This window comes from Prionailurus viverrinus, chromosome E1 (assembly GCF_022837055.1).
Source record: "Prionailurus viverrinus isolate Anna chromosome E1, UM_Priviv_1.0, whole genome shotgun sequence".
In the NCBI taxonomy this organism is placed as follows: Eukaryota; Metazoa; Chordata; class Mammalia; order Carnivora; family Felidae; genus Prionailurus; species Prionailurus viverrinus.
In genome coordinates, this window is record NC_062574.1 from 47,804,376 (window position 1) to 47,823,875 (window position 19,500).

At 51.7% G+C, this 19,500-nt stretch overlaps 1 protein-coding gene across 2 annotated transcripts in view; it reads right to left on the bottom strand.

The window, feature by feature from the left end:
* Positions 1–7,498: 7,498 nt before the first annotated feature.
* Positions 7,499–19,500, bottom strand: part of SRP68 (signal recognition particle 68) — a 37,901-nt gene continuing 25,899 nt past the window's right edge. For both annotated transcript variants that reach the window (XM_047832893.1, XM_047832892.1), the window contains 7 exons: positions 18,779–18,843; positions 13,084–13,240; positions 12,358–12,452; positions 10,882–11,011; positions 9,244–9,319; positions 8,772–8,824; positions 7,499–8,301 (listed from right to left, as the gene is read on the bottom strand). In XM_047832893.1, the coding sequence (XP_047688849.1) occupies positions 8,074–8,301; positions 8,772–8,824; positions 9,244–9,319; positions 10,882–11,011; positions 12,358–12,452; positions 13,084–13,240; positions 18,779–18,843 (804 nt within the window). In that variant the 3' untranslated portion in view covers positions 7,499–8,073. The remainder of the gene's footprint in view (positions 8,302–8,771; positions 8,825–9,243; positions 9,320–10,881; positions 11,012–12,357; positions 12,453–13,083; positions 13,241–18,778; positions 18,844–19,500) is intronic.

A 19,500-nucleotide genomic window follows, 5' to 3' on the forward strand; every position in this document is an offset into this window, starting at 1 on the left:
GTGGCTTTTTCTCCAGACAGGCGGAGTGGCGGACAGCCGTACCAGTTTCGTGGCCTCTTCCTCACACTGAGTGCCAGGGAGGCCATCTCGGTGGCCGCCTTCTCCCACGGTGCTCCCTCTATTGCCAGCCACTCATCTCACTGGCCCGCCGAGAAGAACCCTTCCGTGGCTCTAGAGCCACTCCCTGGAACCATTACAGTTTCGGTGGAGGAAGGGCTGGGGCAGTAGCAAAAGGGAGGGAGGCAGTCGTGCTGGGTTTGGAGGCCTGGGACCTCGCGGCAGGCCCAGCTGAGGGCAGAAAACACCCAGAGAAGAAAGAAGGATCCCTCCGACTGGAGACGGCAGGGACAGAGCTGAGACCGCCCGTGTGCGCCGGGAGGACAAAAAAGGTTTGAGTCCCTTTGGGCAGCAAGCATCTCATGGACAAGCCACCGAACTTGGTCCTGGGGAGGGGACACAGCAGTCACCCATCCTGGAGGGGCAGGGGCTGAGGGGGGGCGGCAGGGGTGGGGAGGGCACCAAGGAGCCTTGACAGAGCAAGTAGCAGTAGGGGAGCAGAGTGGTCTGCAAAGTCCTGTTCCCAGTTGAACGTGATGGTGAGCGGAGCCAAGGATGGAAGGCCAGGCCCAGAGGGCACGTGGCCCCCGCCGCCCCAGCCCTCCCTCCCTGTTGTTGCAGGGTGACAATTTTCTTCTAACCACAACTAGCAATCAACCGTTCTCAGAAAAGGGCCATTGTTTAAATGACTGCAAGGTCCAGCAGCCAGCCCTGAATGCCAACTTCGCATATCCAACCAGAGAGCTCACTTCCTTATCTTCGAGATTGGGCAAGTGGCGGCAGCCCCTGGGAGAGCCGAGACAGGAAGGCTGCCTTCGCGAGAGCTCCAAGTCTCTTCCTGGGAGGTGGTGGGCAATGGAGGGAGGGGGCAGGGAGAAAAGAGGTCTAGACTCCAGCCCTGGGAACAGCTGGGGCCAGGGGAGGGCCCCTTAACCGTGGACAGGGGAGAGGGAAGCAGACCCCGGCTGGAGAAGGCAGGAGGCGGAGATTTGGAACATTTGAGCTTGGTCTCCTGTCTGCAGAAGCTCTCCTGGAAATAAACAAGCGCCACAGGAGGCCTGCACACGCCCCAGCGATTAAGGCTAACTGATTCACTGCAAGAAAACCAAGAGGTGAATTCCTGGCGTGACTGTCTAATGCCGAGTCAAATCAGCACCCAGCTCCCCAGACAGGGGCTGACACGCAGGCAGGAACAGCCTGATCTCGGAGATGTTCCTAGTCAGATGGCAGTGATCCTGACCCCCAAGACTAAAAGCACAGGAGAAAGGGAAGGGACAAAGAAAGAAAAGAAGTAGGGCTTTAAATATGTGAGCAAGCCAAGTGTCACTGAGAAGGCCGGGATGGGACAGAGCCTCCATGGAGACCTGTACCGTCCCACACGGCAGCCACTTGATTTCAAAGACTCAGTATGAAAAGATGTAAAATATCTCATTTTTTTTATATTGATTAAAGTCAAAATATTTTGGATACCCTGTGTTAAATGAAATGCATTAAAAAAATAGTTTTATGGGTTGCTTTTCACTTCGCTTTTAATGTGCGTTTCCCGAAAACTTAAAATTACAGATGTGGCTTGCATTTGTGGCTCACGGTAAGTTGACCCTTGAACAATGTGGGGGGTGCAGGGTGCCAGCCCCCCGTTAAGTTGAAAATCTCTGCATGACTTTTGACACCCCCCAAACTTAACTACTAACAACCTACTGTTGACTGCAAGTCTTACTGGTAACACCAATGGTCGATTAGCCCAGATTTTATATGTGATGTGTATTATATAGTCTCACAATGAAGAAAGCTGGAGAAGAAATATTAAGAAAGTCTTTAGGAAGAGAAAATCTGTTTATAGTACTGGACTGCATTTATTTTCTTTAAAAAAAAAATTTTTTTAACGTTTATTTTTGAGACAGAGAGAGACAGAGCATGAACGGGGGAGGGGCAGAGAGAGAGGGAGACACAGAATCGCAAGCAGGCTCCAGGCTCTGAGCCATCAGCCCAGAGCCCGATGCGGGGCTCGAACTCACGGACCGTGAGATCGTGACCTGAGCTGAAGTCGGAGGCTCAACCGACTGAGCCACCCAGGCGCCCCTGGACTGCATTTATTTAAAAAAAAAAAAAAAAAGCCCCAAATAAGTTGGCCTGCACAGTACACACCCATCTTTTTCAGGGGCCACCTGTACAATTCTACCAAACAGCTCTGACCTGGAAGCTGGACAGGGCGTCCCAACTTTCAGGCTTCCCAGGCCTGGCCCCTGTCACATCTCCTTCTGCAGCAGGCCGGCCGAGCTCCACCTGGCTCCTTGTCCTACCCCCAGGGCCTCCCCTCGCCTGGAGCTTGCGTCCTCCTCTGTGGCGTGAGCAGCTGAGGTGGACTAGTCCAAGGTCTCCCCCCAGCACTGTGCCAGCTACGACTTCAAGCGGTAGCTGCTTGCATCCCCCAGCCTGGAGCACGCAGGCCGAGTGACGTGGGCCACTCGCAGCTCGTGGGGCCGGAGCCCAGAGCAGGGCTGATCAGAACTGAAAGCCGCCCAGGTCCCAGTTCCAAGGCCGCCATGCACGCACGCAGCTGGGCAACAGGGTGGCAGCTGGGACCGTGTGCCAGGGCTTATGCGCCGCCCCCCCCCCCCCACCCCCCCGGGCTCCTGCAGAGAGGGGCATTCTTCTCCCTGCTGAAGCAGATGGTGGCAATTGCCGACTTTGCCCCGGGAGCCATCACCTGCCAAGCTCCCGTGTGGCCCTCGATCAGGCCAGACTTGCATCTCTGCAAATTGCCCTGTTTGAACAGAAGCTCTGCCACCAGGCCCGTGGAGCCGAGCTGACTGATAAGCTCTCCCGCCTCACGCTTCCTTGGCCCGCTGAGGAGCGAAGGTGCCTCCACCAGCTGGGCCTGGAGAGGTGAGGGCTGCCGGGGCAGGGCGTTAGGGATGAGCCTCTCTCTGCCTGCAGGCGCCAGGGGAGGCAGAGCTGTGGGCTCCGGAACCCAACAAGCCTGGAGGTCAGCCTGGAGACAAGCAGAAGGTGACCACGGCTGCCTAAGAGCAGAACAGGAGGAAAAGGAGCTCTTCCTTTTGGGCCTTTTACAGGAAGAGTCTAGCAATTCAAACCAGCCAACAAGCGAACCCCACCTATCGCGAGATTAGGGCCCCCCATACTGGATGGCGAGACAGAGAGTACAGGGTGACCTCAGGAGTCCTCGAGTCCCAAGTTGGCCTGAGAGGACAAGGTCAAGGCGGCCTTCTGATGTCTGTTCCCCTCTAGGAGTGACTTCCCTTCCCTAGCCTTGGGCCACAGAGGCCGGCCCAGTCCAGGTGCTGGACCAGTGCTGGGACGGCCCCACCTCTGGGCCGCAGTGAAGCCTGCTATTGCACAAGCAACCCCTATGTTCCAGGAAGTTCCAGAAGTCTGCAGCTGCCCACTGTCACCCAGGAACTGCTGGGCCTCCAGGTCTCCCAGGGTGCCCAAGGGCTCCGGGCTGCCACCTTGAAGACCTGCGGCCCACCTGTGAAGTTCAGATCTGGTGGAGGCGGCGAACCTGCACGGAGCCCCGGGCACTGGCCTGAGGAAGGACGAGGTTTACAGAACAAAACCGAAAGAGCTAGCAACAGTCTTCACAGCTGAGGAGCAGCCCTTCCTAATTAGTCTTCCCTGCCAGGAAATTGGAAGCACACAGGACAGGCAGCTCTGTGGACTCGGCTGGTTGTCCTGGTGACACCGTTTAGACCCAGCAGGGCCCGGCTCTGGAGGGAGGGCGGCAGAGAAAGGCCGTGGGGTGCGCTGAGGGAAGCCCACCCCGGCCAACTCCCTGCACGGCAGCCCCGCTTCCTGGACCCGGGGTTCACACTGTCCCAGGAGAGAGCCGCTCGCTGTTGGGCTACAGTGAGAAGAGACTTCTATGAACGGGTCCTAGCTGGGCAGGAGCTCCTCCCGCCAGGCCCCAGGTCAGAGCCCCGAAGGGGCACAGGTGCCACCGGGCTACAGGCAGCACTGGAGGGAGAAGCACGTGTTCTAATGCCAGCTGCGTCCACAGAGGAGCGAAGGGAGGGAAATTCCTCTCTGTCAAGTGGCTGTTGGGTACTAAGCCCTGTGCCTGCTGTCCTTCTCCATTAGAGACAGACGCCCCTCTTTTACAGGTGAGGACCTCCACACCCTCTCCACTCCACACACGAGCCAGAGCGAGCTACCACCGCCAGCTTTCGGGGACCGGTTACCTGTCTGCCTCCTGCCAGATGTGGCTCTTTTCCACGTGTGAGGAGTCCTTCAACCACAGACTGAGCATGAGGACACACAGTGACAGTTAATGGAGGTGGAAAGAAAGGGGACCACAGAAGCCGGGCTCCCCCTCCAACCCAACGCAGAGGGTGCGGCCGGGAGGAAAGCGGAGCCCCGCCTGCTTGGGGTTTTCTGCAGGTCCTGGCACCTGCCCAGAGCAGCTCGCCGGACGGACGGACGGGCTCTGATAGGGCCGTGGAGGCTGTCACAGTCCCGCCTTAAAGCAAAACTAAAAATCAAACCTTAGATCCTGAGATCAGTCCCTTAACAGTTCGAAATTGAAAAGGTCAGACAAAAGGTTCTCGGGAACATTCCATCGGTATTCATCATCCGAGATCCTATTTCCTCCAACTCCTACCAACTGGTAACCCCACTAACATTGCAGAGCGCTCACCGTGCTGGGTGGTGCTTGCCGCCGGGCCCGTCCTGCCCGTGCCCCGTGCAGGCTCCCTAACACCTGGTAGACCCACGGGCTAGATTCTTCCAGCTGGGGCTGTCAGGATGCAGGCAGCTTCCAATTTCTCTCTCGGCTTTGGAACATCGATAAATTTTACAGCTAAACCTGGTTTCCGTCTCTTCCGTAGCAACAAGTGTCTTAAAAATAAAACTAAAACCAACACATGTTTTTCCGATCTTTGGACATTTTCCTAGGCCTCTGAAGGTTCCAAGCTTGTGAAGGCTGTGGATGGCCATGTGCTGTTTAGAATTCCGCCATCAGCTAGCTTTTGGTACGAATGATGCCAGATGAGCCAAATCGGCATCACAGCATCACAGTGGCCAGGCGGAGCACAGCCCCTCCCGGGAAGTCCCCGGAGTCCATCGTCCTCTCCTAGAGGGGGTGAGGCCACCGTGGGGGGAGGGGTGCACTGCCACCACAGGCTGTCACCTCAGGGCCATGGTCAAAGGCTCAGGATGCCACCAGGAGATGGGACCCAGCCTGGCAGTGTTTCATTTCCAATGGGGAATCCAAGAATTCTCAGCTTAATGTAAAACCAGAGAGGCCCAGTACCCCAGAACAATCACAAGAAAGGAGGAAAAAACGTAGGAAACTGGTAAGGCAGGGCTTGTCTGACCCCAGGTGTCTCAACGCTCCTTTTTTCCAAACAGGACCAACAGATTCACGGGCAACAAACTTGGCCAAATTATGTCTTTGAATCTGATGTTGAGCATTATCCCCTGGGAACTGAAGTTAGCTTTTCACTACTACCGCTTCTGCAAATCAAGACCGCCACCACTCAACAGACAAGCGAATAGAAACCATGAGCACAGCAGCTGTAGGTCATGTTCTAAAAGTGCAGAGACCATGGGCGCCCTGGGCGGCTCGGTCGGTTAAGCGTCTGACTTCAGCTCAGGGTTCGAGTTCCAGCCCCGTGTCGGGCTCTGTGCTGACAGCTCAGAGCCTGGAGCTGCTTTGGATTCTGTCGTCTCCCTCTCTCTCTGCCCACCACCCCGCCCCCCCACACCCCACTTGCACTGTCTCTCTCTCTCAAAAAATAAACATTAAAAAAAAAATTACAGTGCAGGGACCAAATTAAGCTTCCCCTACTCTCTGCAACTTGGGAGACTGAAGTTCTGGCAGGGTCCAAACCCGCTGACCAAGCGTAGCTCATCTGGGTGGAGGGAGGGGTGCCACAACTGCAGAACGAGGACAGGAAGCAAAGCGGGTGCCCGCACCCAAACCTTACACCCCGAGACCTCACTGCATCCCTCGTTACCTGTGCAGGAAGGACTGAGTGGCCGCTGGCGTTCCATTCTGTGACTCTACCCGGCAAGTTGCGCCGGCCCCAGGAGCAGCCCAGGGCTCCAGTCTGAACCCATTCCCAAGAAGAGGGGAGAGCTGCTTCCTGGCCCGAGGACAGAATGGGGTCCTGCTTTTGGCCCTCTGTCTCCCGCGACAGGCTGTTTAATGTCAAGGGATCCTGTGTGAAGGGATGTACAAACTAACCGGAGACCTCGGCCCTGCCAGGTCTGTCTTCTTGTGTAAACATGTGCTCTTAATACTAAACATATCTTGTTACAGCCTCACTGGCCGACCACAGCCACCACTACAGAGCAGCTGCCAGGGACACTGGGACGAAGGGAATTTCTGGTGTCGCCACAAGAAAGGAAAAGCTTAGAGGAGGTCAATCAGAATGGCTGACGCCAGCACTCTAAAGAGAGTGGGAGGGGCAGGAAGGGCCATCTGCAATACAAAGGGACACCTTCCCAGATGGGGGCAGGAGATGCAGGCTGGAGGGCTCCCTGCAGGTGGGTGCCCGGCCCAGCTGTGGCTGGAGGGTCAGCAGAGAACGTGGTGAGGGAAGGTACAGAATCTAGACCACAGCCTGGTGCTGCTAAGCCGGGGAGCCAAGAAGAGGGAGAAGAGGGGGAGGAAAAGGATAAAGGCCCCCAGGGCTCCCTCAGACCATTAGAGACACTGCTCCAAGCCTCTGGGACCAAAACCCAAGACGTCAGGCTCAGGTCATCCGCGCCGTATCGTCAGAGGGGGGGAGGACACCCCTCGACTGCGTGGCACAGATGGGAAAACTTTCCACTTACAAACAAAATCCGCCTCCTAAGGCTCTCTGACCCAGAGCAGATCCTGAGGGGAGGAGAGCTCACAATCTGAGCACCTGGTGTCCTACACAACATTCGACTCTAACACAGGCGGCTGATTTGTCTTCCAGTCTCACTTCTGGCAACACCCACCCTCTGCAGTTTCCCCGGGAAAACACAAGGCACCGTGGGTTCCATCTTGAAAGAACAGTCTCAGGCCTTCATTAACTGCCTGCCCAACCTTCCCTTCAAGCCGCCCTAGTAGGCTCCAGGTCTGTGCCGCAGGGAAGCCAACACCGCCCGCAGTGGTTCTGCTTTCCTAAGGGGTGAGTGTGCGTCCCCGAAAGGGATTCAGTGGTTTCAGATACAGCTCATGTCTAAATCATTTTTATTCCTAGCTTTCTTACACTGCTTTTGGGACTTCTGCTATTGATGCTACGAAAGAAATAGAAAAGGGTCACTAAGGGAGAAAGTTTAAAAAGCATGGAAATTGATTCGAATATCATTTATGGCATCTAAAAGTCTTGATGGGGGGCACCTTCTCGAACACTGCCCTATCTGGCCTCGGACACGGCCGAGTTGCCACAAGTCGGGGTACACTTGACAGGACGGGATGGGTGAGGACACGTAAAAAATGGGCACAGTCTCCAGCATCTTTGCCTTTTAATATAAGATTTGTTTTCATCATTTCTGAGTGTAACACGTTTCTTCTAAAAATAGAGCTCTTTGCTTGTTCTGAAACTTAACTTCCACTAGGAGGTGACAGGGAATAAGGCTGACCGTAATTCCGGGGTGACGCTGCCAGTGTTTCCTGGTCACAGACCCCTCACGGACTCTGGATGCTCACAGCGAGGAGGAGTCCATTTCAAATCCATGGTACTGAAGAAACATGACAGAAAGTTCCGAGCTCCCATCCATGCCTGGCGTGGACCCACCCGAACGCGGCTGACACGTGGCCAGACGGCAACGGCCCTTCCTCCAGGAGGTGCGGACAGAGGGATCCCGCACACGTCCACCGGAAGACAGCAGGGTCCCCTTCTAGCACACCGGTTAAGAATGTGAGTGCACAAACACACGAGACACAGGGACGCAGCGCTGAGGATGTTACACTCCGGCCCTGGGCCGATGCAGACCTGGATTTAATATCATGGAACTCGCTGGGGTTTTCTCACAATACAGATGAAGAGGGAGATTCTCCCCCTGCCCCCAAGAAGAGCCTAGTTAGCTCCTGAATCCAAAGATGCCCTTGATGTATCCAGTGAGGCCACTCTTGGTCTTCTGCTCCAACTTGTCCTCGAGGGGTGGGAAAGCCACATGGTTGAGGGCCAGGTCAAAGAACAAAGGCTTGCAAGGGATGGGTTGGAATCCTGGCGGGAAGTGCACGAGGTTGGCTTGCTTGGTCACAAGGGAAGGGTCCAAGCAGAAAGTCTCAAACCGTTCGACCAGAGGCTGGAAGGCAAGTCAGAGGGAGGAACGCAGGCGTTAACCACAGGCCACCAGGGGAGCGTCATTCACTACGTGCTGAGCATCCAGGTCAGAGCCTACAGGGGCCCCCTCACTTGATCCTCACAAACCTCCTATGAGGGTGCCGTCATGTTCCCATTTCATAGCGGAGAGTCACTGAAGCCTAGAGAGGGTGAGCGAGAGGTGGGCCAGGACCGGGGCACAGGCCTACCGGACGTCCCAGGCAGAGCTCCCAGCCAGTGGAGCTGCTCTGCACAGTACACGTTCCTACACCACACTACACGCTCCTTATCTGGGCCCACCTAGCTGGCGTTAACCTTACCCAAGCAGCTCTGAGGTCTCTGAGTAAAAGAAGGGAGACAAGTATGGTGTTTACTTAGAAGTTAAGGGTCCTCTGCTCTGTAACTAGTGAGTTATGAATCCTACTCTTCATTCCTCAAAAGCCCCAGACGTACCTTGTTATCCTTTACTTGGGAGGAAGTCTCCGTTTGGTGGGAGTCACTTGCATCTGAAAGTTGCATAGGGACTCCGTAAGAAGAGACACTTAACACACCACAGTCACAAATGACACCTGTCACACGTATGGGTTCTAAATCCCAAGAGCCAACATGTGGGGAAGTTAGCCCTCTCCTTCCTAGGCCAAACTCTGCTAAGCACTGCAGACAAGCACATGATAAGCCCAGAAGTGACGTCAGCCCGGTGGAGCTCCCACGGCCGTACGAAAATCACTAGGGAGAAGAGACGGCCTAACAGTTTCTCTGAATTCTTCTACACAGTTTGAAGCCTTCATGTGGCAGATGTAACAGCAGAGAAAAAGAAAAACCTTACAGATTAACCAAAACAGTAGTGTACGGGGTGGCAGAGAGGAGGGATGGCAGCGAAGGAAATTCGGGAACACAGTCAGCAAAGCACAGGCAAGTGGCTCACCCAGGATCGCTGCCGCCTGCAGAGAACACTTCTCTGACCTCACTTGTGTGATGAGCTCTTGAACGTCAGGCAGGTCCTGTTAACGAGTCAGAAAACAGGTTCTCACGAGCCAGGGCCAGGTCAGAGACGGGCACCAAACTAACCTGACTGCGCTAAGTGATCCCACTGGTATTTTCGTAGGCTTGAGACTTTATAAATGGTTTGCCCTATTAGAAAACAAAACAGTAGCTTGGGGTGCATGCCTGGCTCAGTCTGTGGAACGGGCAACTCAGTCTCGGGGTCGTGAGTTCAAGCCCCACTTAAAAAATGAAACAAAAACTAGCTTGTTTCAAACAGGAAAAGCTATGCCGTGGCTTAAGTAACATTGCCCGGAGAGAGTTGTGATGATAACAATAAATAAGCAGATCAGACGCTAAATGCACGATGGGCCAGGCTGTGCCGAGCAGTTCACATAACTGCTAATTCCATCTTTGCAATAATCCTGACATAACCTGCACTCCCCTTTACGGAGGAGGAGACTGAAGCATAGGGGGGCCACAGACCAGGCTGCGGTCTCATGCCCGGCAAAATTCGGAATGATCTGAATCCTCTCGCCTCCATTCCCTGACTTAGGTCAGACAGGCATTTGTAAATGCCTCTTCCTCCTGGGATAACTGTCCGCAGAGTCTGCTTCCACATCCCAAGGACGTCCCATGGTTACACTGCCACCGTGCTGGTCACACGCCCTCCCCCCCACTCCTTCCTCTCTCTCCACCTTCACCGGAGGACCTGCTCCTTCCTGCTCGCCAGTCTGTGACTGCGACAAAACCACAAGCTCTCTGAAGGCAGGAGCCAGGTGTGCACGTTACCCTGGAACCCAGCACTGTTCTGAGGGAAGGGGCGGGCGCTTGGGGAGCAGTGGGTCCCGCCATGGGTAGTCCCGGCTTGCCTTTCCAAGTAGGCTCCACCAGGAAAATGTGCCTGGATTCCTTGGCCCGGCCAATGCTCTGATCTCCACCTCATCCCAGCAGTCCACAGCTTAAGAAGCTAGCTGTCATTCAACAAGCAGTAATACGAACCAAACCACCAGGTACTTTCCACAGGCAGGCAAGCTTCGAGGAGGTACACCCAGATTGCCCGGGGGACTCGCTAAAATGCAGATTTAAACCAAGCAGGCTTGGAGTGGGGCCTCAGAGTCTGCATTTCTAGTAAGTTCCCAAATGCTGCTGCTGGCACAGGCACACTTTGTGTGGAAAGGCTTCGTCGGTGGTTCTCAACTTGGCTGCGTATCACGATCACCGAGGGGCTTTAAAAAATCCCGGTGCCCACCCTAAACACCACACTGATTAGAACCAGCATCTCTTGGGGTGGGACTCAGCCACCTTTTAACAATCTCCCCAGGTGACTGTAACATGTAGCTGAGTCTGAGAACTGTACTTCAGCTTTATTTTAACCAGGGAATGGCTTTCCTTGTTAGCACGTGAGTCCATGTGAGGCCTGGAACGCTGCCAGGAGTTACAGCCTGTGGCTCCCGGGCCCTCGGGGGCACACTACATCCCACGGCGGACCAGGCAGGACCAACCTGAGGAGGGGCCTCAGCCCCCACGGAGCCTCACAGCACAACTTCTCTGGGCCTGGAAACAAGGACCAACGACTCACCTTTAGGCTGTTCTTGAAGGCTCCGGCGTCAGAATTTACTTCATTTGCGTATTTCAGGACTCTGTCATACAGGACAAGGGCTTCGCTCCACTTCTTCACCAACACATAGGACTGAGCGATGAAAAAACACCTGAGGGGAACGGGAAAGAGCCAGAGCATTCTAGAGCAACAGTTACCTGAGATGAAGTCTTTCCTTCAAGTTAAGGCTAAATTTTACATTTGGAAACAGGTTTGTTTTTTAAATTTTTTAAATCTTTATTTATTTTTGAGACACACACAGAGAGAGAGAGAGAGAGAGAGAGAGAGAGAGAGAGAGAGAGAGAACGAGAACGAGTGGGGGAGAAACAGAGAGAGAGGGAGACACAGAATCTGAAGCAGCTCCAGGCTCCGAGCTGTGAGCACAGAGCCCGACATGGGGCTCAACTCACAAACCTTGAGATCATGACTTGAACTGAAGTCGGTTGCGTAACCGACTAAGCCACCCAGGCACCCCTGCAAACAGGTTTCTTAACCTCAGGATCACTGCACACAAGATCCCGACTCCTCATCACTGCATAGTGACCCCGACATCCTCCATCCGGGCTCGCCAGGCTAACCAAGCCTCTTCCCTGCCACCGCCGGTGACAGTGCAGGTCCTACTCTGTGAAAGACCCACTGTCTTTCATCTACTGTCTGACTCTGCCGCTCCCAAAGGCATGTGGCAGAAGAGGGGACAGGCACGAAGGAGGAACGCTGCCTGGCTCAAATATGAAACCCACCCGCCACGCACACGTCCGGGCCAGCTCGTTCATCCCTGCTCATCTTTTTCAAAAACCAAACCCGAGAATCCTTTTCCGAATGGAAACTACTCCACTGGGGTCAACAGGGCCTGGGCTGCTGGTCCCTAACAGAAGGGTCCACGTGGACCAGGAGGAGGGGTGACAAGTGCGACGACGAGGCACGCTAGAGAGTTAGCGCTAGGGCACGAGAGCCAAAAGGCGGGGCACAATTTCACAACCGACGCTATTCTGCCATCCTGTCCATGCCCATCTTGCTCCACACTGCCCACCTCCAAGTTATAAATAACATGATTCACTTAAAAACAAAACAAAACAAAACAAAACAAAACAAAACAAAACAGAGGCTTAGCTTTCTCCCAATCCAATTCAGGTTCCGCTCTGGTTCTGTTAACTAATCCCTTCCTACACTTGTCCCTTTTCCACTGGGAGGAAGGAGGGGAGAGGAGGGAGAAGACCTTTAGCAGGGGCTCCCCCATCCCCCTCACCCCATCCAAAGAGCAAACGAGGTACACTGGAAACTCCCAGCCACCACCTTCAGCAAAGACGTCCCCTGAGCACGCTGGGCTAACTGTTCTGACCGCAGGCCGGGTAGGCATACAGCTAACAACCCAATCTTCTCGAGTCTGCTCCACGCTCCCAAGGCTTCCAGAGACAGCACACGGCACAGGGGAGCGCCATCCACCTCACGGGACCTTACCTGTAAGCCTTGAACACCAGCGTCCTCAGGCCTATTTCCTTCTGGAAGGCTCTGTCCTCCTCTAAGCCAGGAAGCTGGAGCAATTCCACCAGATTCTGCACAAGAGAGGCAACAAGAGAACTCAACAAGGGCAGGCCTCTGACTGGGTTTTTGACAGGAAACCCTGTAAAAAACACACGTGGGCAAGGAAAGCCCGGGCCAGGAATGACGGGAAGGTCTGCAAGGGGAAGCTTGGCAGCAGCCACGCCCGGTGTCACCGCCGTCCCCTCTCTGCTACCGAAAGCCTGCTTGTCCTTTACGCCCCTGCTCGCATCTCCCCTCCTTCTGAGGCCTCCCGGACCAAGTCAGCTAGAGGAGGCCTCTTGCCTCCTTCATTTCAGAGCAGCTCTCCGTTTGGCATCTCCCACAGAGGCCTGGTTTGTATGCACGTGTCTCTTGATCTTACTCACCAGCCAACTCCCAGGGGGCCAAGCCGGCGTGGCCTCAGGGGGTCCCACGGCCTGTGGGGGAGGACCTCGCACAGATAACACCTAAGAGGTCACTGGCCTCCACACATCAGCACGTGGCGTGTCGAGGCCCAGACTGCTGAGCTGGTAGAACGAGACCCTTTTTCCCGAGACACTAACAGCTGCTGCCTGTCACACCCCCTTCACTGTGCAAAGCCGAGTCGTTCTGTGTCCAACATGCAAAGGACGGGCCCTGGCTTCCCTAGTGCCCGTGGGTCACCTGCAGGATGATGTCATAGAGGCGGATCAGATCCTGGGGCCGCGGGGAGCGCTTGCTGTCGTCTTCCGGCTGCTGCTGCAGCAGTGCCTTCTGAAGACCTTCGGCCATGTTCTCGTTCCGCTTGATGGCCGTTGACAGCTTGATGTAAGTCAGGTAGCTGGAATGTACCACACGTCAGCTCAGGTTATGCTCAGAGAAGCTGGCGTTCTGAGAAGAGCACTGGACCACAAGTTGGGACTGACCTAGGGGAAGGGCGTGGGGCGAGGGCGTGTCCCACAGTAGGGCCATTTGGCCTGGGCCTCAAGCTCAAGGGGCCCACGATTCTGGCTGCTATTCAGTGGCAAATCTGCGGCGAGCCAGTATGAGACCTTACAATGAAATCTGATTTTAGCTTGAATTATATCCCCTGTTTCTTTCTTAAAGAGCCACAAAGCTACTAACTTCAGGAGTCACTGTTAGTCCTTGAGATGATCCATGGACGGCAAGCTCGTCCCTGAAGCAAGGATTAATGACGTGCTGGCCCACACTACGAGGACACTGAGCTTGCACGACAGCTGCTCCTACTCATCCGATGACCTTCTCTTCTCAGAAAATACTAAGGGACAACTTCTCTGGATGGTTATGTGTACTGAACACACATACACACTGGAGACTATGCCTGCTTATTGTAACTGGACCGTCTGGAAAATCTCTTTTAATACTTGGGGATATAAATGTGGTAACAAGCGAAGACTGTTTAAAATGTATTTAGAGGGGGAAAGTATTTGGGCCTCTAGATCTCTGTCTTACTCTGGCAGAAGACTGGAGGCATCCCTGGGAGAGGACACAGCCTGGGGACAGGCACACAGGCATAGCTGAGGTCAGGATTCCACAAAGAACCCTGGGGATTATGAGACTGTCAAGTCCTAGGTGCTGCCCCCTAGCCTTCCCCTACTCGGCTTGTAGGACAAGAGCTGCTGGTACATTCTGGGGATCTGACCCACCCAAGAAAACACCCTCCGAGATTTTGGAGTCAGGGTCCCGGATGAAAAGGCAGAACCAGAATGTCTGTAGTGAAGCCTAAGCTGATGAGCCCCACGCACAAGTGGAGTTCCCACCAGACAAGGTACATTTTTTAACAGATGTCGAACACCACATAAAGAAAACATCTAATAAGGCAGAAGAGGCCAAAACCAAGGGGGAAAAACAGCAACTTGGAAGAATCAGACTTGGCAGGAAGAAGAGGGAGGGAAAACTTTCTGGTCATAAGCTTAGAAAGAGACATTAAGCTTATGGGACACCTGGGTGGCTCAGTTGGTTAAGCATCCAACTTGATTTCGGCTCAGGTCATGATCTCATGGTTTGTGGGATCAAGCCCCCATTGGGCTCTGTGCTGACAGCACAGAGGCTGCTTGGGATTCTCTCTCTGCCCCTCTCCCACTCGTACTCTCTCTCTCTCTCTCTCTCTCTAAATAAATAAATAAATAAATAAACATTAAAAAAAGAGAAAGAGACACTATTTAAAAAAATCAATATTCAGGGGCGCCTGGGTGGCGCAGTCGGTTAAGCGTCCGACTTCAGCCAGGTCACGATCTCGCGGTCCGTGAGTTCGAGCCCCGCGTCGGGCTCTGGGCTGATGGCTCAGAGCCTGGAGCCTGTTTCCGATTCTGTGTCTCCCTCTCTCTCTGCCCCTCCCTCGTTCATGCTCTGTCTCTCTCTGTCCCCCCCCCCAAAAATAAATAAGTAAATAAATAAATAAATGTTGAAAAAAAAATCAATATTCAAACAATATACACAAGCTCTTAGAAATTAAAATGGTATGAGAAATGAGGAAACTTGTAAGGAAGCCAGCTTGTAAGGGAGGGACCAAAGGAAGAGCGCGGGCCATCATGGGAAGGGGTAGGAAATACCTAAATCCAACACACTCATGTCATTTAGAGACGTAGAGGTAAATACCAAGAGACTTTGTTTGAAGAATGATAAGGGGCAATCCCTATCAAAATAACACGAGCATTCTTCACAGAGCTAGAAAATCAATCCTAAAATTCTAATGGAACCAAAAAGACCCTCAACAGCAAAGCAATCTTGAAAAAGAAAACCAAAGCTGGAGCCATCACAATCTTGGACTTTAAGACATATTACAAAGCTGTAATCATCAAGACAGTATGGTACTGGCACAAAAACAGACACTCAGAACAATGGAACAGAACAGAAAACTCAGAAACGGACCTGCAAACATATGGCCAAGAAATCTATGAAAAAGCAGGAAAGAATATCCAATGGAATAAAGACAGTCTCTTCAGCAAATGGTGCTGGGAAAACCGGACAGCGACATGCAGAAGAATGAACCTGGACCACTTTCTTACACCACACACAAAAATAAATTCAAAATGGATAAAAGACCTAAACCAAGACAGGAAGCCATCAAAATCCTAGAGGAGAAGGCAGGCAAAGGCCTCTTTGACCTCAGCTGCAGCAACTTCTTACTCAACATGCTCCAGAGGCAAGGGAAACAAAAGCAAAAATGAACTATTGAGCTCTCCATCAAAATAAAAAGCTTCTGCACAGCGAAGGAAACAATCAGCAAAACTAAAAGGCAAGCAGCGGAATGGGAGAAGATATCTGCAAATGACATTATCAGATAAAGGGTTAGTATCTGAGATCTATAAAGAACTTATCAAACTTAACACCCAAAAACCAAATAATCCAGTGAAGAAACGGGCAAAAGACATGAATAGACACTTCTCCAAAGAAGACATCCAGATGGCCGACACATGAAAAAATGCTCCACATCACACATCATCTGGGAAATACAAATCAAAACCACAATGGAGGGGCGCCTGGGTGGCTCAGTCGGTTAAACGTCCGACTCCAGCTCAGGTCATGATCTCGCGGTCCGTGAGTTTGAGCCCCACATTGGGCTCTGTGCTGACCGCTCAGAGCCTGGACCCTGTTTCAGATTCTGTGTCTCCCTCTCTCTCTGACCCTCCCCCATTCATGCTCTGTCTCTGTCTCAAAAATAAATAAACGTTAAAAAAAAAAAAAACAAAAAAAACCCCACAATGGATACCACCTCACTCACACCTGTCAGAATGGCTAGCATTAACAACTCAGGCAACAACAGATGTTGGCGAGGATGTGAAGAAGGAGGATCTCTCTTGCACTACTGGCGGGAATGCAAACTGGGGCAGCCACTCTGGAAAACAATATGAAGGTTCTCCAAAAAATTAAAAATAGAACTACCCTATGACCCAGCAATTGCTGTACTATGTATTTATCCACGAGATACAGGTGTGATGATGTTTCAAAAGGGCGCATGCACCCCAATGTTTCTAGCAGTGCTATTGACAATAGCCAAAGTATGGAAAGAGCTCAAATGTCCAACGATGGATGACCGGATAAAGAAGACGGGGCATACATGTACAATGGAGTATTACTCGGCAATCAAAAAGAATGAAATCTTGCCATTTGGAGCTACGTGGATGGAACTTGAGGGTATTATGTTAAATGAAATTACAAAAAGAGAAATATCATACGACTTCACTCATATGAGGACTTTAAGATACAAAACAGATGAACATAAGGGAAGGGAAGCAAAAATAATATAAAAACAAGGAAGGGGGCAAAACATAAAAGACTTAAATATAGAGAACAGGGCTGCTGGAGGGGTTGTGGGAGGGGGGGATGGGCTAAATGGGCATTAAGGAATTCATCCCGAAATCACTGTTGCACTATATGCTAACTAACTTGGATGTAAATTTAAAAAAAAAAAAAAAGGACAAGTGGCTGCTTCTGAGAAATGGGAAAGATCATGAGATGGATTTTCCTAAAGCTTTTCAGAAAAATGAGATTCTCAAAACAAAGTATTATTCAGAGTGGTAAAGGAATTTAGATACATCTTTACAAAGTTTTATGAAAATACAACAGCTAATTGATTCCTGCTGTCAATTTACCCCAAAGCTGGCTAATTTAAATCCAGAGTCCTGGTACCAGCTAGTTAAAAAAAAAAATTTTTTTTTTAAATGTTTGTTTATTTTTGAGAGAGAGAGACAGAGTGCGAGTGGGGAAGGGCAGAGAGAGAGAGAGAGAGAGAGACAGACAGACAGACAGACAGACAAACAGAATCCAAAGCAGGCTCCAGGTTTTGAGCTGTGAGCACAGAGCCTGACACGGGCTCAAACCCACGATCCGCAAGATCATGACCTGAGCCGAAGCTGGACACTTAACTGACTTAGTCACATAGGCACCCCATCCACGGTCCTGGTACCAGCTAGATGTGCAAGTGGGAGAATGGATTCAAAGGCAGGGAGGCATCACAATTTGAAGGTTTTCTGAGTCCTGTTGAAGCTCAGGGTCTTTTCAAGGGTAGGAAGTTGGATCAACTCCTGACTCCCGACTCTCTGTGGCTGTTAACTACAAACGCGCTCCCTAACCTCCTGGGCCTTGGCTTTCTCACAGAACTGCTGCGATACAGGACATCAAAGAGACGTTCTTGTTCGATACCCCTCCGAGTCATCTGGCACTCAATTTGACATTCACATAATATTGAATTCTCTAATGCAGACAGAGGGTGTTTGCACAGTTTTGTTTTCATAAAAAAAGGGAGGGGTTAGGGGAATGGCTGAAAATAGAGCCAAGTTCACTAAAAAAGTTACGAGCAACAACTAAGTAATTAAGATTTCAAGGTCACGTGGGGTAGAGAATCTGAGAAGTGCAGTGTTCCCAGGTCACTTTACTTCTCCCCACGAAGTTCCAAAAAGGTCACTCTTCCTTCCATCCTTCTGTGAAAGAAAATGAGCCATACCTTAAAAAAAATTAACCTGACAAAGTGATTTAAAAACGTATTATGAAAAAGCAAAGGGACAGAAAGAGTGAGTCCAGCTACGTCTGAGGAAAAACCTGGCGGGGGACCTGCTCCACCAGACGCCAAGGCTTACTACAAAGTCACAGGAAATCACAGTACTGGTGCGCGTACAGAAAATAAATCAGCAGAGCAGAAGAGGGTCCAAAAAAGAGCACGTGAGGAGAAAACGGGATGCACGCCTGACCGAGCTGGCACTGTAGGTCAGTGGGGGAAGGATGGCACAGTCAATAAATTGTAATGGAACAATCTATCATCCTAACGGAAAAAAGGTGAAGCAGATCCTTATGCTGCACTCAAAATAAACTCAATATAGAATTAAACTCAAGTTGAAATTGAACTCAAATGTAAACGGGATGATGGAAAACATTCAGAACACGGAGGAGAGTAACTTTAGGAGTCTGGCACGAGGAGGAGAGTGGTGACCTGTAGAAGAGAGGGAGGAATAACCAGGCTGGGGCCACAGGGAGCTTTGGAGTTACTAGCTGTGTTCTCGTTCTTAACATACGACGCTTAAAATTATACGGGTCACAGAATAACATACAAATGCAATATATATACTCTTTTCCTTTTCCTTTTTTTCCGAAGTAGGCTTCACACTCAGCGCAGAGCCCAATGCGAGGCTTGAACTCACAATCCTGAGATCAAGACCTGAGCTGAGATCAAGGGTTGGACACTTAATCAACTGAACCACCCAGGCGTCCCGGTATATATACTCTTATGATAAAACGTGCATACGTTTGTTAGTGTTATTTACTATATAATATTAAAATACACAAACGTTATATATACTCTTTCATTCCAATGATATATTTTACTACATTGTGAAAAAGTAAAAAAAATGACAGCCCTTACCTGTGCAGGTACTGAAGATTAGATACCTTCCCCGACTCCCCCTCAAGGGTGTAATCTCTCTGTTTCTGCGGAAAGCAATAAAGGTAAAGGTAAAACAGCCGACCCTGTCCTTGGCTCTGACCCCTCATTCCATGGTGTGGTCCCCAGAGTGCCGTGGAGCACAGGCACAAGCTCTAGTAAATTAGGGATCTTTAAATATCAAAGATCTCCTGGGCATATTCTAGAACAGCAGGGCCACTCGGTTGTCACCAGCACCTGAAAACTGGACTTAAGTAAGAGAATTCAGAGTTATGGCCAGTCAGGCTTCCTGTCCACCGCTCCCAGTGTCCAGACCCAAAGCATGAACAACAGACAGTCCACAGCCCATGGCTCCATTTTAGGGTCTGCACCTCGGATGCGCGTTCTGAGATCCAAACTCTGGGCTATCAGCTCAGCCTTTCGTGGTTGGCTGAACAATGGCTCCTACAGATGTGAACATCCTAACTCCAGGACTTGTGAAGGTGTTACCTCACATGGTAAGAGATGTGAAGAAGTTAAGGATGTCTTAATCAGCCTGGATTATCCAGGTGGGCCCAGTGTAATTACAGGCTCCTTCTAAGAGGGAGCCAGGAGGGCCGGTGACAGAGACAAGGTATTGGGACTGAAGCAGAGGTCAGAGAGGAGTGAAGGGGCCAAGCTGCTGGCTTTGAGCATGGAGGAAGGGGCCACAATGCAAGAAATGT